Source organism: Apium graveolens, chromosome 9 (assembly GCF_009905375.1).
Source record: "Apium graveolens cultivar Ventura chromosome 9, ASM990537v1, whole genome shotgun sequence".
Lineage (NCBI taxonomy): Eukaryota > Viridiplantae > Streptophyta > Magnoliopsida > Apiales > Apiaceae > Apium > Apium graveolens.
Genome location: NC_133655.1, coordinates 177,511,086 through 177,529,087, shown reverse-complemented (window position 1 = coordinate 177,529,087; position 18,002 = coordinate 177,511,086). Strand labels below are relative to the sequence as shown.

Sequence of the window (18,002 nt, the reverse complement as noted above, 5' to 3'; positions counted from 1 at the left end):
ACATATTAATAAATAGATATTTAAAGTGAGACATATTAATAAAATATCCTTTAAAAAAAGGAGGTGCTAAATACGGTAAACCATACAGTAATCGGTAATTATAATTTTAACCCCTGCAAGTATTAAATAGTTAAACAGGTTATTAAATGGAATTTGACTGGGGAGTGGGGACTATCTTAACATGCGGTTCACACATGTAGCACTAGCATGTACTAAAGATGAAAAACGCTAAATAAGCTCAGACAAATATCAAATTATTTTTATCCATAAAAAGTAAATATTTAAATATGTAAATGGAAAAATAAAAAACAACACGCGTTTATCGTAATTTTAACAAGAATTTTTCGTAATTTTTTTCGTAATTAGTTACTACCAAGACTTTTAAATAATCATATTATAAAATTAACTAACTTTTATGTTCACGAGTATAAAATATGTTTACTTTTTATTTATCAATATTTTCCATTATATTAGCCCAAATTATGGAAGTGTGCTATTATGTTTTTTTTTGAATAAAATGTGCTATTATATGTTAGTGCAATGCACAGTTTTTTAATATCACATGTTAACTTAAAACTCGTGCGATACACGATTATTTAAAATTATATGTTTCATAATTTAATTTATATTATAAATTTTAATATTATATTATTAAAACCAAAAAACACTATTTAATTTTAAATTATAGCGATGACAGCCCATGTTTCACCAATTTGTATTATTAAAACCAAAAAACACTATTTAATGTAAATTATAGCGATAAAATTACATTTTTAAAAGAAATATATATATTTAAAGGAAAAAGAAGGAACGCAAAAAAATTAAACCTATAAAAGAACGTAGAAAAATAAAATTACATATGAATCAGCAGGTTATATATTCACTCTGTTGAGAAAAGCATGCATAATTAAATGTAATACTCCCTCCGTCCTAATTATTTTTATACAATTGGTTTGGGTATGGAGAACAAGAAATTCATTAAGATAATATTAGTTTTGGTAAGGTAGTGGGACGAAAGAGAAAGTATAATTTAATGAGAAAAAGTATAAAGCTGGGTCAATATTTAATGAATAAAATGAATGTAATACGAAAAAGTTGTGAATGTGCTTAATTTTTATATTATTAAATTCTTACTAATTTTGATAAGTTTGACATGTATAAAATTGAATAAAACATTAAAAAAACAAAATATATAAAAATGAAAGTAACAGTTTTGTGAACTTGCACTGAAAAAGAGGGAGGGATGTTATAGTAATTACATATTACTGTAAATTTTTACTGGATTTAGCAATCATAAAATTAGTGGGGTCTAATATCCTCCAACGCAGTTCACTTGCCTTTTTGACTTCCCCAAAATTACTGACTTGCCATCGCTGTGTAAATGTCCAAGTTTTAACACACCACCGTCTCTCATTCTCTCATATTCCACCCGTTTGATCGCTCCATAAGGTACCCAAACTGCTATGCTCCTTTTATTCATCTGTAATTTTTATCTTTTTATTTTCTACCCACAATAATGTATAGACGCACGTACATATCGTAATAATGGTGCCTATAAAGTGTTTGATTAAAGTCCACAACGAAGATTTAGACATAGGGTTTTGAAGGAACTAGATATTGATTGGTTGCCCCTTTTCGAGTTATTGTCTGAACAGAGACTCGAAACCTCGACCTCTTTTGTTACCAGCATCCCTAGACTACAAAGCTAGGGATCACTATATAACATTTTGGTATGCGGGGAGGGGAATGAGGATTCGAACTCATGACCAAAGTCCAAAGGTCGTGGTTAGTCAATTGGAGGAGCGAAGGAACATTGTGACTCGGCTATTTGCTAATCCCCGTCTAATTTGAACTTTGTTTACACTCATCTGAATTTTCACATTTGGTTCTTCTTTTAACTTTATTAGTGTGCTGATGTTTTTATGCTTTTGTAGAATTTGTAGGACAGGGCAAAAACCGTTAGTAATCAGCAATGTAGATGTGCAGCTTATATATTTGTTAATTGTTAGGACCCTCTAAACTGATTTTGACATATGCCCCCGTCAAATTCAGGGTTGTGTGGAAAATATTCTGAAATCGAAAACAAAGTAATTTATTTTCATCTTTCAAAGTCTTCCTCACCAATGTATTTGAATATTGAATTGCAGCATCTTTTTCGAGCTGGTATTGTATGTAATGTTCTTTCTCACCGATGCTTGTGATTGTTTTTTTGTATATATATCTCACCATTACTATGGGAATAGGAACAATGAATTTTTACTCGAAAGTGCAAACTCCTCTGTCATTTAAGCGGAAAAGAGTGGACAACTCATACATAGAGGAGCAACGAATAGCCAACTATCTTGCAGCATGGAGGGTGCTGGAGGGATATTTGACAGAACTCAGTACCATGCTCGACTCCCATATTCCATTTCTAATCTTTTTGAGGCAATCATTAGATATTATGAAGGATGTGCTGGTGATTAAATCGGGAAAAAGCCTTGATACTATTAAGGAAGATGAAAGCAAACAGGAATCATCTAATAGAAAAATGGCAGGTAATGGTGACCCAGAGGAACAAAAAAGGCATGATAAATATGTATATCGCCAATCTGGAAGATCCTCGTACAATGTGGCTACTAATTATGAAGCTCAGAAGATGGAAATAGACAAATTTCTAGAACAAGTTACTACCTTCATAAAAGAAGCCCATGACCGACTGCGAACTAATTTTGCACGCGAGGAAAAGTACAAACAGGAATTAGCCTCCATGGCGGAGATGTTTAAAAAGACTAGTGCGCGGAAATAAATATGCTGATCACCGTCTCTGGTAGTTGAAAGGACGTAAGTTAGTTTACAAATATTGTTACTGGCTATTTTGGGTAAGTATTAGTTATGTTCCATGAATTTATTATGCACCTCAGTTTTAGCCTTTTGACTTCCTGGAATTTGAAGTTCTTTTAATATATTACTTCTAAAAGCCTTCTCTTGTGAAAACATGGTAGGTGACTACTTACAAAAATTAAACATTAGGAAAGAATTGATAATAATAACTAAATTATGCTTTATTGTGATTGCGAGATAGATTTTACAAGACAATAGAGAGCCTCATATTGGAGTCTGGAGATGCTGAACCGCACCATTCCAGCAGGAAAATTGTTTTTCTGATCACCAACTCTTCTAGTTTGAAGAATGTAAATAGTTGTCTTGTGAACTATGTGACCTGCTCTTAGCAGATGATTGTTAATTAGGCTCTATGATTTATGGATTTCTGGGATATTGCCTGAACTTCTCCTACCAGTACTGTTCATTTTGTCGCTAGTAACCTTGTCATCGGAAACTTTGACTAAGACATGAGAGTGGGCAGGGGACACTTATCTTAAGCCAAAAGCTTTGTAAAAAAATAGAAGTTTTGCCTACTTGGATACTACAGGTCCTCAAGTTATATGCCCTCCCAGTAGATCTGGATGCTTTTTCTTTTTACTCTCGCCTTCTTTGAATTTTTTTTGTTTATCTGTTAGATTGATATAACATTTATATATACTATATCAGTAGACATATTGCATTATTATGAATTACGACTTAGAATTAAATATGTGGCTTAAATTAAAATATCAGTATATTCCTGAAACTGGCCTTTGTCTTTGTAAATAAGGGTTATGTCGAAATTTTAATCAAGTACAATGATCTCCAATAGTTCATTCGAGTATTCCCCAACGCCCGCAGATAGACAGATAGTATCATAGTATCCAATTCTCCTGAGCCAAGGATTTATCATGGATAAAGTGACACATGGCATCATATCATTTGATATGACAGATTATTTAAGATAAGGATGTAGATGGAATTTGAATGTAAACATATTCACAAATCTCTTTAGTGTACGCCAAGTTCCTCCACTTTGCAACTGTCTGCAAACTAGAAAAAATGGCTGCAGTGACCATGACATCCTCATTCCTTGGCACCGGCTCATCAGTCATGGTAGCTGCCTCGGTGAAGCAGCCGATGATGGCTGTCCGACGAACCAATGTCGTCGTGGCAAAGGCCTCAGAAGTCACTAAGGAGAACATTGAAGTGAATAACAAGAATGCCAGGAGGGAAATGATGTTAGCTTTGGCAGCTGCAGCAGCGTGCTCGGTGGCAAACATCGCGTTGGCTGATGAGCCAAAACGTGGAACTCCGGAGGCTAAAAAGAAATACGCTCAAGTGTGTGTAACCAATCCAACTGCTCGCATTTGTCGCAACTGATACTTTTGAGTTGTATGTGTGTATGATGAAACTTATGTTTTTATGTTCATTTCTCAAAGTCTGTGTTGCTTATGATTGTACGACATTGTTCCTATGAACATTGATCGAAAATGTTCCTACTATACTTCATTCCATTGAGTCCAACTATCTACCTAGCTACAATGGGGTTGGGAAAAAATTACAGGTAACTATTTTGTATTTATAAAATTACAGGTAACTATTTTGTATTTAAAAAAAAGTTACATATAAGTATTTAATAGAAACTGTTTTAAGATCCCCCTAAAAAGAGAATTTTGAAAGATACATATATATATATATAGAGTTGGGTTCAGTGGAGACCAGTATTATCTGGAGACCTGGAGACGTATATGACTACCGTTACATTTTTGTAAGATTGTGGGGTACAGATGAGATGATGAGAGACACAATTAATATTACTTATAAATCTAAATCAAAATTATAATGTAACATGTATATAAATATTATGTTAAAAATATATTAAAAAAATAAAGTGTTGAACTTTGTAAATATAGTGAAGTAGTTTAAATTGTAACATGATTAAAATCATATGTGAAAATTTTATTTAAAAAAATAGAGTGCAGAACATATTGTACAATTTTATAAATATAGTGTAGTACTTCAAATTATAAAATTTAGCACTTTTAATTATAAATAAAAAATATAATTCAACATTCATAATAAAATATTATGTGAACAATATATTAAAAAATAATGTGCAGAACATATTGTATAACTTTATAAATAGAATGTAGTACTTAAAATTATAAAATATAATATTTTTAAACCTAAATAAAAAATATAATGTAACTTGCAGAATAAAATATTATGTGAAAAAAATATATTAAAAAAAGAAAGAAAGAGCATAGTGCAAAATTTTATAAATAGAGTGTAGTACTTAATATTATAAAATGTAGTACTTTAAATCTAAATAAAAAATATAATACAACTTGCAAAATCAAATATTATGTTAAAAATACATTAGAAAAAATATAGTGCAGAACTTAGTGTAGATTTTTTTAAAAAAATAAAATTTAGTACTTTAAAATCTAAATAAAATATATAATTTAACATGCGGAACACATATATATCAAAAATATATTTAAAAATAGAGTTTTAATGCATAACATAGTCTAATAAAAATTATAATGTAATATATTTGATGTGGAGTAAATGACATAAAAAGTATTTATACATAAATAAAAATTTAGTACTTTTAATCCTAAATAAAAAAATATAATGCAATTTACAGAATAAAAATATTATGTGAAAAAAACTATTAAAAAAATAGAGGGCAAAACAAATCATAGAACGTAGTTTTAGGTTTTATTTTATACACCTGTAATGTATGAGTCGTCCATTTCATCCCATGCCTATAAACAGGACTCCAAGTGTCCAAATAAAATACGGACTCAACTCAGTGAACTTTTGTATATATACATTTTTCAACAAAGAACCCTAGACGACCCTTATTCAATTATAGAATTTCATCAAATTTGTTGCTAATGTAGAATAATTATTATATTTAAATATAATAAAACGTTTAACAACTAAAATTTGAAAAAATAAACGATTTTAAATTTGATTCTAGTGTGAAATAATTTTTAATTCTATTATATAATTTCATCAAATTTGTTACTAATGTAGAATAATTATTATATTTAAATATAATAAAACGTTTAACAATTAAAATTTAAAAAAATAAGTGATTTTAAATTTGATTCTAGTGTGAAATAATTTTGGATAAGTGTGATTTTACTGTGATTCTACTAGAGAACCACTTTAAACTATTTCATCAAATTTTAATGATTTTTTAAATAAAAAAATTATGCAACTTCGTTTTTAATTTGGTAATTAAATTTTGTAACTATATATGATGAAAAATGAAATAAATTATGTATTTAAAATTTTTAAATAATAATTTTTTACAGATCTCTATTTAAAAGAGCCCTTCATGAATTGACACCCTATATATAATAGCGGAAAAAAATATTAGTTATTTCTTGAGTAAAATGAATAATGTGTACCTAAATTTTATCTTTTCTGCAGAGTGTGTGCTTGATCTTTCAAAAATGCAATCTGTGTGTCTCTAATTTCAAAAATACTGCATTTTGTATACATTTTATAACTGTCGTAAGTTGTCAGTTAATACATTTGGGGCAAAGCAGTAAAATCCCACAAACTCTGATTGTTCAAACTTACTTCTAGATTTTGCATATAAAATTATATATGGTAATCATTTTATAGTATATGCGTCGTCATATATAATTAGTTGACTAAGATTTGTATGAAAAATTTGTTACATGTGTCTGCCGAGTTTAATACATAATTTTTACATACTTTAATTTAAATCCCGTGCGAAATAAGGGTTGATTAATATTCAAATAATTTTAAAATATTATTTATTTAATTAAATAATAATTTTAATATATTTATACTAATATATAATAATTTTTATAATAAAAATAATAAATCTAGTATATAATAATAAATCTAATAATGCATAATATTAAATTTTAAAAACAGTCGATTAAACATTAGGTATGAGTTCGTAATGAATGAAATTCATACATGATATGAAAATAAGCCGAACCAAACGACCGTAGCAATTTAGTAGTTTGACATGTATATAATGTTATATATATTTTTTATTTTTAACAATCAAAAAGGGGATATTACTTTTTTAATTATTTGCACATGTAATAGTTATACTTTTTCTTAAATAAGTTGAGCTTCAATTGTAGTATTTCTAATATATATTTAATTTAAAACTCATTCAAATTAAAAATTTAAGCATACATGTATGTTATTCTTTATTGGCTTATTTCATGGTTCTAAAAATCTGTGATGTTATCTATTAATTCTCGATTAATTCTTTATAAATTACGTTACCTATCCGATTTCTGAAATTCGATTAATTCTTATGTATTTTTCTTAATCGATATATTGAAAATAAATTATTTGCTATAAAATATAATTTCAATTAAATTTTAATAACTATCAATTGTATACTATGATAAACATATTTTAATTTATAAATTACAAATAAAATAAGAGTTTTGAATTAAATATAATTAAAATATTATAATATATCCGATTTTTCTCCGATTAATCCCATATCCCTTCATAATATACCTTGACAGATTTCTTTCTAATGTTGATTTCTAAAACATTGATTTTTTTTATATTAAGATTACGTAAATATTTCTTATGTCTTAGAATTTAGTCTTATACTGACCTTCTTCTGAAAAAATGATGGTAGATTATACATATATGGGCGTGTTTGGCTCCCAACTAACAAATTGTAAATTTTAATTTATAAGTTGATAAGTTGAATGTTAATAATGATGTATTTTTTCTCTAACTTATTTAGATTTTTTATTTTTTATAACCTTTAGTTTTTAAATATATGTTTTAAATTGTTAATCTAATTTAAAAACTACGAATTAAGATGATAAAATTTAAAAATTAACTTTTTTAATATAAAAAAAATCATGATTTATAAATAAATTATTCAACCATTTATACAACTTATAAGTATTTATTACTTTTTAAAATATTTTAAGTCAAAATTTGATAACTAGAAAAGTCACAAGTGATCATGATTTAACATGTTACACATCACCTTAACAGGCCATGTCACTTACGTGAATCTAAAATGTGGGGCATTTTGATAATTTATTAACATATACTCCCTCCGTCCCTCCCAAATGTTTACATTTGGGTGGGGCGCGGAGTTTAAGAAAAATGATAAAGTAGTGGAGAAAAGTTAAAAAAGTGAGTAAAGTAGTGGGACCGATTAATATTATATGTATAAAGTGGATATAGTGGAGGAAAGTAGTGGATGTAGTTAATTTAAAAATTATAAAAACTTTACTATTTTTGGAAAATTTTGAAATATAAACAATTGGAAGGGACATACCAAAAAGGAAAGTGTAAACAAATGGGAGGGACAGAGGGAGTAATATATTTTAATTTGTTGAGGCTGAAATTTTTTAATTGTCCGTGTATTTTAATTTGTCTTGAATTAATTAATTTATTTATAATTATCTTTATTTAATATAAATTATCTCCTAATACTCACTGAAAGAAACATAATTTTTCTAAGCTTATTTTGTTAAATTAACTTAATCCGTACTTGGTGATTGGTACGGCACAATCAGCTGGTTATATATTTCTTTTTCCAATTTTACCCCAGGCAAATAACGGAAATATACAAAGTGCAGCATTTCTTAAATTTGGAGTAAACAAATAGCATTTTTTTAAAATGAAGTACACACTTTACATTTTAGTTAAAGTTCGCATTTTACTCTTATTTCTTCTACTGTAACCCCTAAATTTACAATTTTCTTGTTCAAAGTTCAAACTGTGACAATGTGTAAATATCTTGGCAAGTCAAGCACCTTAAGAGCAGGGCGAAAACTAAACTTAAATTTAATTTTTGTTTAAATATTTACTGCACAGCTTACAAACAACTGGCCCATTAGCTCAGCTGGTTAGAGCGTCGTGCTAATAACGCGAAGGTCGCAGGTTCGAGACCTGCATGGGCCAAATATTTTAATTTTTTTTCTTCAGTTTTTAATGAAAATGAAACAGTTGTTTTAATGAATTTGCTTTGGCTCAAGAATAAAGAATCTTTTCACGTAACCAAATTATATAGCAAAATGAATTCAAACTAACCACCAAACTCATATACAATATAGGGCTTATTTTTTGCAAAAAGGGGAACTAATACAACCCACAAACTCTATAATATTAGAGATGCGAAATAAAAAGGTGAATTTTAATGGATCAATCAAAAACATTTGCTTTTGGGTTATTACAGAGCTTCATTTCCTTTTGGGTTACTACAGAGCTTCATTTCCTTTTGGGTTACTACAGAGCTTTTTTCAGTTCAATACACGGCTTTTTTTAATAATTGATATGAAATTGATAGACTTCAAAATCTAAATCGAAACACCTTGCAGGAAAATACTATTTGTTAGGAAATAGTACTGCAGAGACTTTCAGAATATTACAGAAAACAAGTTTCAGACTAATAATCCAAGCAAAAGAAATCAAAAACAACCTTGTCACCGAAATGTAACAGCAGATGTACGAAGAAAATTTCTGGGCTCTCACGATGACGGCGTCAAAAAAGGTTCAAGGCTCACAGACTTTTGCCATTTTGTTGGGAAGAAACATGATTGCGAATAATTTCCATGGCTAGTTGATGAGCATTCTTATCTTGGATTTTAGCAAGTTCATCTACAGCCTCGTAAGTCTCCTTGTCAGCAAAAAGCTTTAAATTATATCGAGCTAAAGACTGAGGTGGCCCTTCCCATTTGTCAACCAATTCTTGTAGCTTCTCAAAACCCTAAAACAAACATTATGAACTTGTTAAGTACTCTTTCTGGCATCGGTATTAGGAATAATGATTCAGATGTTAGAATTCTGAGAAGCCGGTTACTTAGAGACTTGAAATCAGCAAAGCTGATATCTCAAATGGCTACAAAAGTGTGTGGATAGTGGAAACCGTACAAAATTCGACTTCTACAAACAAAGGGAAAGTTCTAGTCTTTATAACTTAGGTTCTTACCATTCTATTGGAAAATTCGCCAAATGATTCTTTAGACAGCCTCCTTGTTCTCCAGTAATAAAATAATGGTTCAAATACTTTTTCAAGGTCATGAAGTTTAACTTTGTTCATGAATGTTCTTGCTAACGATGTCTGATTTGGTGTCCCTCCAAGCCAGATCTGATTCAAGACAAGATATGGAGTGAGATCTTTCATACTTCCTTTAAATTTTCATACAAGAAAAAAGGATGCCCTAGAAGGTAATAATATTGTAATTATGCTTTGGCAAGGCCATGTTTGAAATACCTGATAGCTATTGGGACCATCTCCAACTAAACCGAGTTCAGCCATGTAGGGACGAGCACAACCATTAGGGCAGCCAGTTATTCTTATTACAACAGATTCGCTGTATTTGAGACCAACCTGGAGTCACAAATATCATTTTATAAATATAACAATAAAAGGATAAAGATATCAGACTCACTAGACTTGCATTCTAGCTATTAGAATCTCACAAGGTATAATATCATAGCTGCAGAAAGTACCTTCTCAAATACTGCTCGAACCCGCTTGAGAATGTCTGGTATTCCACGCTCAGCTTCAGTTATTGCCAGAGGGCAAAGTGGCATAGCCGGGCATGCCATTGCTGTTACGTTGAGGGGATCCACATATCTAGGATGCTGCAAGTAACATTATTGGTCAAAACCCATGAACAAACCACAGATCATTAAAAAAATATACTCCTTATAGACTATTTATACACCACTATGGAGCTAACATAGTCCGAGATTAGTTGTTAAGTTAACAGTGTTTTAGATTTACCGTGAAGTTCAGGAATAATGCACACATGCGCTCCTTACAGATAATGTGTAGCATATGAAGAACATTTAAAGCAGTATGCAAATGAAAATCTTAAATCATAACAAAAAAATTACTACAGATAATAGTAGCACAGTGCAGCGTATAACGAATAAATAGGTAATATAAGTGTACCGATAAATTAAATGTATCGTATTATGCATCGACAAGAATGAATGAATAAATTATTCCAAAATCCAAATCTAACAAAGGAGAATGAAAATAGAATGGATCCTTGTTTTTGCTGATTACTATGTGCATGTCATCAATATTAACAATTAGGATTCGGAAATTTTCACATAAAGATAATAACAAAAGTGTATTGAAATATGACTTGGCAAAGAAAACATGTATCCATTATGCCCAGTCATGCCCATGCATTAGGTGGTTAGTCTTCTTAATAAAACGTATGTTACGCGAGATATGAGAATCAAACATAGAATTAGCTTTATCCTCCATGTTTGCATGACTGGGTGAAATGAAGGTTCATCAGATACATACGTTCCCATGTAATATACCTGGGTGAATTTACTTCTATGATATAACCACCTCTGATTTAACAACAGCAGAACTTTGTAGAAGTCATTCTTATCTTTTTTAAATATATATAAATAGAACTGGTATATAAAGATAGTCTAACAAAGGATGTGAATTAATTAAGAAACAGAAGTTAAAGAAAAAACATTTTAACACAATGCAGGCATCCGGGTAAACAGAGTGTTGAACCACAGAGACACAACCAATCATATACTGTAACATTTGTTCGTGAATTTCTGAAATTCATTTAGTCAAGTTTTATATGGATGCTTGTCTTACCAGTAAACCGCATTGTGCAAGAGCCGTGGTGATTGGACGCTTCCATGCCGGACGAATATCACACAAAATGATGTTCTGGTTTGGCGTAATACGCACGCTCAAGTTGTGCTTCTCAATTATTTCCCTTAAAGTCTTCTTCATTGTTCCCTTGATACGACCACTATCAACATGAAGCCCGCAAAATAAACCACCATCCCCCTGCCAATGTTGATAAAGAATCATTAAATTAAACAGTGCGAGGAAAAGAAAAGGCCATGTAAAAGCTTCTGAGCAAAGCACCCACCAATGGGCATCACAAATCGAGTCCATCTATACAACAATGATAAAACATCCCATATAGTTCTAAAATAACCCACCTGCTTGTGCCATCCTAAGTAACTTTTGAATTCCCACTCAGGTAACTCGAGGCAAGGTTCAATTTTCTTTCCATGGTACTGCTCAAAAACAGATTTGAACTTCTCAATACCCCATGAGCTGATTAGATATTTCATTCTACTATACTTGCGATCATCTCTCCTTCCATTTTCTCGTTGCGTAACAACAATAGCTTTCACTGCAGACAATATATCCTCTTTTGGAACATAGCCCAATGGCTCAGCAAGGCGAGCAAAAGTCGATTCATTCCTATGTGTCCTTCCCATACCACCACCAACCTGCATAAGAAGTTAGAGATTTCAAAAAAAAAAATTCAAAAAAAGAGAAATGGTTGATTACGAAGAATCTAATTGACTTACATATATGTTAAAGCCCTGAGGCTCTCCATTTTCATCAGAAATGACGACAACACCAACATCATTGGTTAATAAATCTACCGAATTATCTGTTGGGACGGTAACTGCAACTTTAAATTTCCTTGGTAAGAACTGTGTTCCATATATAGGTTCCGGAGAATCAGTGAAGTTTGTTCCATGGGAATTGTCATTGCGAGCTTTTGTAACTTCAGGAGGTTCAGCAGACATAATTCTCTCCCCATCCACCCACATATCATAATAAAAACCGGACTGGGGAGTTAACAATGCAGCAATATTCTCTGCAGTTTGTTGTGCAAAAAGGTAATCTTTTCTGACAATTGGGGCAGCAGGAGCCAAAACATTTCTGTTTAGATCACCACATGCTCCAAGCGTTGATCCCATACTTCGGATGATGGTGCTCATAACTGTCTTAAGATCCTTTTTCAAAACACCATGGAGCTGAAATGTTTGTCTAGTTGTCAAACGAAGTGTGCCTATTCCAAACTCATCTGCAAGATCATCCATGGCCAAGTATAGTTTGTTTGAAACCTTCCCACAAGGGTTTTTTGTTCGAAGCATAAATGAGTAAGACTTGGAACCACGCTCCTCTCGGTCAGTCTGTTGATAGCTTCCATGGAACTTTATCAATTGAGTTGCAGGCTCATTTATATTCGGGGCATCCGTTAACAACTCCTCATTAAGAGGATATCTTATAAAGTTGCTTTGTTCTTTGAATATTTCAACCTTGCTCCTCTTAGGTTGAGCTGATGTATCTGGCTTAACTGGCTGCAACAAGACAATAAGAAAACCTATATTAGAAAGAACAACAAAAAGACTAATATGTCAAATTGAAGAAATTTTTTCATATCTCCTAGATTCCACAGTTAAAGTAAGCATTATAATAGCACCCCAAGCATAATAGAAGGATAAAACTGAAGATGTAGCATCTCCATTAATCACATTAATTGACCCAAAAAATTTCAGGGGGTAACATAAGTAAGTTTCTGTTCGATTTAACATTCTGCAAGTCCTTGTACCGATAGTTGAGATTTCAGGAAAGTAAAACATTCAAGCAAAATCATTGTTTCAGCTTCAAGTGGCTAAAATAGATGACATGCTAGAAATCCACAAAACAACTTTAAAAAATTATCCTTCCATGCAACTTCTGCTGTGGGAAGCTTTTGAATTATATTCTCAATAATAAATATTAGTTTTGGTGTTAAAAGGTACATCGATATATGTATATTTACCATTTTCTACCATTTTCAGGAATAATTTCAAACAGAGTCTTAAATATAAAGATCATTATTTATCATCCTAAGTAAATGAAAATGATATTCTATCCACTAAACCGGACAATAGGATCCTCTAGTTCGAAAACAGGTTACGATTAGAATCTTGTTTATTAAAGATAAACGAACCCCTCATGAGCTAGCATAGAAGCAAAAAGTAAAAAGAAGATGCGTCCTAAAGTTAAAATCCAAACTTGGAAGAATTTTGAACATGCAAGCTTTCACATATTTCCGGATTACCTTCAGTAAACTTGCTGTAGTGCTAAACAGAATAGAATTTTTCATCCATTATATGATTTATATTCTGCTTTCACTTGCTGTATTGCTAAACAGCTAAAATAAGACTTCTTATCTTATACATAAACTATGCACTACAGAAGTCACCCAAACCATTAAGCAATAAACTTTGTTGCATATGATGCCCCCGAAAATGTTAATTTAATCGTTCCCCCATCCTTGGGGTAACATAATTCACATAGGTAACCAATGATGCAATAACATAAAAAACAAGGGGATTCTACTACGAGTATCATAGTACATTCAAAGACCAAATCTCAAAATCCCATAATGAAAGCAACCATTATATATTCAAAATAAATCGCATCCAACACATTGAAACATCAAAAGAAAAAAACAAGCATAAAAAACCAAGTCCTGTTTTTATTTATTTACTACAACAAAGTTGAAATCACCTCAACACAAAGTAACTTGAATCATTCTCATTCCTTTGTTAATATAATTTAGACATCATAAAAACAGATAATAACTCTAAAAAAATTTACCAAGTACATTAATTTTCAGCTAAACTGTTAATCAAACAATATATATTAAAGTAATCAAAATAAGAAAATTAAAAAACATGCAAAGAAATGAAATGATGAGATGGTGGGGGGGTTGAGAATATACATACAGTAGAAACAGCTCTGATGGTAAAACCAGGATTATGGGCAGGTAAAAACTGAATCTTTTTGGATAAAAAAAGTGAATTTGAACAAAAACTCATCTTGTTCCTCAGCCCATCATAACAACTCTGTATTTCAAGATTTGGGTCTTTGTTTATTGCTGCTGCTGCTGCTGCTGTGTTTGATGCTCCAAACGACGTCGCCATCATTCCAATTCAGATTAATAGATATATGTTGTTTGTGTAAAGTGAGAGAGATGGAGAGAGCGTCAAGAATTGAAGGGGTGTGTGTGTGTGTGAAATGTACTAAGTATATATTGAGTGTGTGTGTGATTTGTTGAACGGCGGCTTTCTGGTTTGTCTTGTGCCTGGCACGTGACCTCTTTTTGATTCTGTTCGTGTGCCTCCACCTCTTTCCCCACGCGCTTCCTCTCTTTTTTTTCTAGAACCCTTCCTAAATATTGGCGTGAATGGGACAAACTTAATGATTTTCCTGATAATAATATGTTTATATGTTGTCGTAAATTAAAATATCACATTATATCATTTGAGATAAATTTTATGAACGAATTTAGTGTAAGTACCTCCACTCTTAAAATATTTAGAAAATATTCAATATTTTGAACTCTTTTTCATCATAATAACTTTTGAAGGGTGCCACACCGGGAGATAGAGCGCGTGGAATGATAAACAAAAAGTGAGCACTTATTGCAGGTTCATTGTACCTGGACATCAATGTTAAAGAATATAAAATTCAAAAAAAAATTTAAGTAATACTCCCTCTGTCCCATCCATTCTTTACAGTTACTATTTTGGGCCGTCCCATCCATTTCTTTACATTCCAAAAATAGTAAGCTTTTAATAATATAAAACACTATTACACCCACTAACTTCCTCCACTCTCTCAAATTTATTATTAAATAGTAATAGGTCCCACTACTTTAACCATTTTTCATCATTTTTCATTACTTTACCTACTTTTATATATATATATATATTGGTCTCCGTGCCCACCAGAGATGTAAACATCCTGGTGGGACGGAGGGAGTACAAAGTTATATCGGAAGGCCAGAAAGACATTTTTAGTCTTTCGTTTGTTACTAAACAAAAGAGAAGGTAAGAAAGCCGAAACAAAATCAACATTGACTAACAAGATATTCCTCGTAGCCGGGATGAGCAGTAATCCAAAATTGAAATCAAATCAAAAATTGCACCCAAAAAAATCATATTATTAATTATTATTTTCAGATTTTTTGAATCATAAATTTATAATTTAATTTTAGTTTTTATTGTATTATCAAAATTAACTGTTTCAAACTATTAAAATATATTTAATTAAATGATTACTCCCTCCGTTTCAAATATGTGTCCCTTTTCAAAAAATTACATAACAATAACCTGAGTATACTCATCTAACAATAAATTTATATACCACTGCATCAAATTATTACTTGTGTTTTTAATCATAAATATACTATGTGATTGTTATTTAATACCGAGACATTTTATTTAACTTTAAATATAATTGGATTATTTGTTGAGTTAATTTAACAAATTAAATTTAAAAATAAGTTCATACACAACACATTAATAAATCATTGCCTTATTTATTAATCATTTCAAAGTTCAAAACTATGTTTTAAACCTTTTTCCATAAATTAAATTCAACAAATTCCTATATTTTTAAAAAAATTACTAAAAATAGAAACGCATATATAAGCTAGCATTCAAATATATATATAGCGGGTTACTTGTTGTGCAAGACATACCCATACTATAACAAGACTAAATTAAATTGACAGCTCTAAGTAAGTTGTATGATAATCTAAGTTTGCATTTTGTATTGTATCACTAAAGTCTGTAAAAATGAAAATAGATTAAACTTGAGTATTTTTCTGTAAACAGTCTCAAGCCTAAGAAAAACTCAGGAAGAAGATCATAAAGATCATGCCTCAGAGAAAGTATGAAGAAGTTTGGAGTTAAATAAATCTGTTTTGGGAAAAATATTCTAATTCAAGAAATCAACAAGTCACAGATTAAGTGTAATAGATAAGTCATTCGAGAACTCCAGAGTTACTTATCGAGAAGTCAAGAAAAGCTTATAGAGAAGTCTAAGAGATATCGACAAGCCAAATTGAAGACATGAATATTGGAGATATCGACAAGTCATTTCTTTACTAGAGAACTCTGAGATATCGACAAGTTAAAATATCACTAGAGAACTCAGAGATATCGATAAGTTAATTCTACATGCAAAGAAATTGAGACCTCGATAAGTCAAGTTCATTCGAGGACTCACTCGAGAACTTAGAGATCTCGATAAGTCAAGATCATACTCGAGAACTCAGATATCTCGACAAGTCAATTTCACAATTCGAGAGCTCAAAGACTTCGATAAGTCATTACAACTATAGAGTAATAAGAGATCTCGATAAGCCATTATACTTATCGAGATGTCGAGTTCTCTATATATCAAACTGGAGATCTCGAGGTAAAACTCAAAGTACAAGGTGCAAACCAGTTAAATATCCAAGATTATCAATCAACAAACAAATCAATCACTGATTTGAAAAGTCTACAAAAGCAGCTTGAAGAATACAAGATCAAAGGTCAAGATTAACCGACAAAGTAAAGTCACAGACATGCACGATTTGCAAAGATACACTAAGCCAGAAATAGAAAGTTTTAGTTAACTTAAAGTAAGGTTTAGTACATGCTATGGCATGCAGTGTAAAACCAGTGGTTACTGTTCTATAAAGTAAACACTGGATGCTTTATTTCATTTGTAACAAAACAGATAAAAAAAATCTTGTAACTATCAAGAGAGAAGCTGAGTTCTTAACATACCAAGAACCCAGAAATTTGTAGCAAAACACTAGCTTAATTTTTTATATAAAATTAAGTGAGTTTTGAAAGATAGTGGGTTCATGTGCATGTTTTATTATTCCTGTTAAAGCATATCATCTCTACAAGACAGATTACTTTGTTCACCATTCATAACAATTTAAAAAACCATTAAAATTGTTCAAAACACATTCACCTCCCCCCTCATCTGTGTTGTATTCATTACCTAACACTACTCTAATAGAAACCAATATTAAAATAGAAACTAGAAACCAAAAAAATAAATTAAAATTACTTCGAAATATAACATATATGGTATGCAAATCGATCGCTGAAAGATGGAGAAAAATACAGTGAACTCGAATTTTAAAAAATAATTATCGTTTGACGGGAAAAATTAAATTAAAAACGAAGGGAAAAAACTGAAATTGTGTGTGAGAGGGTGCATATTAGTTGAGTGTGGTGCTTCTAGGGGGACCATTAGATTATATTGATCAAATGGCTTATATTAGTTTCTAGTTTCTATTTTAATTTTAGTTTTCATTTGATCATTCCCCTTTATATATATATACACACACACAAACTCCAGTTGAATTCGAAATCATAGTTTGACCCATTTTGATCAAAAAATACTGAAAATTTAATTTGAGTTCGAAATCTGGCCCACTTTTTGAAAAATAATCGTCATTTGGCTTTGTGAATCGATTCACTACGTAGGTTTAGTTCATTTAAATTACGAGTTCGATGAAGATACTTAC

General features: G+C 30.9%; 2 protein-coding genes and 1 non-coding gene across 3 annotated transcripts; 2 read left to right on the top strand and 1 right to left on the bottom strand.

Annotated features, from left to right (window-relative positions):
• The first annotated feature begins 3,837 nt into the window (after window positions 1-3,837).
• On the top strand, window positions 3,838-4,361 carry LOC141684156 (photosystem II 5 kDa protein, chloroplastic-like). The gene has a single exon (XM_074488991.1). It carries the CDS (start codon window positions 3,907-3,909, stop codon window positions 4,225-4,227), a length of 321 nt encoding a protein of 106 aa, XP_074345092.1. The 5' UTR covers window positions 3,838-3,906; the 3' UTR covers window positions 4,228-4,361.
• Window positions 4,362-8,722: 4,361 nt separating this feature from the next.
• Window positions 8,723-8,796, top strand: TRNAI-AAU (transfer RNA isoleucine (anticodon AAU)). The gene has a single exon. It is a non-coding gene; the product is annotated as a tRNA-Ile (tRNA).
• Window positions 8,797-9,192: 396 nt separating this feature from the next.
• Window positions 9,193-14,696, bottom strand: LOC141683279 (sulfite reductase 1 [ferredoxin], chloroplastic-like). The gene is made up of 8 exons (XM_074487975.1): window positions 14,410-14,696; window positions 12,211-12,993; window positions 11,833-12,129; window positions 11,477-11,674; window positions 10,348-10,482; window positions 10,109-10,225; window positions 9,824-9,982; window positions 9,193-9,601 (listed from the first exon to the last, which is right to left on the bottom strand). Exons 1-8 carry the CDS (start codon window positions 14,608-14,610, stop codon window positions 9,395-9,397), a joined length of 2,097 nt encoding a protein of 698 aa, XP_074344076.1. The 5' UTR covers window positions 14,611-14,696; the 3' UTR covers window positions 9,193-9,394.
• Between the last annotated feature and the right edge of the window lie 3,306 nt (window positions 14,697-18,002).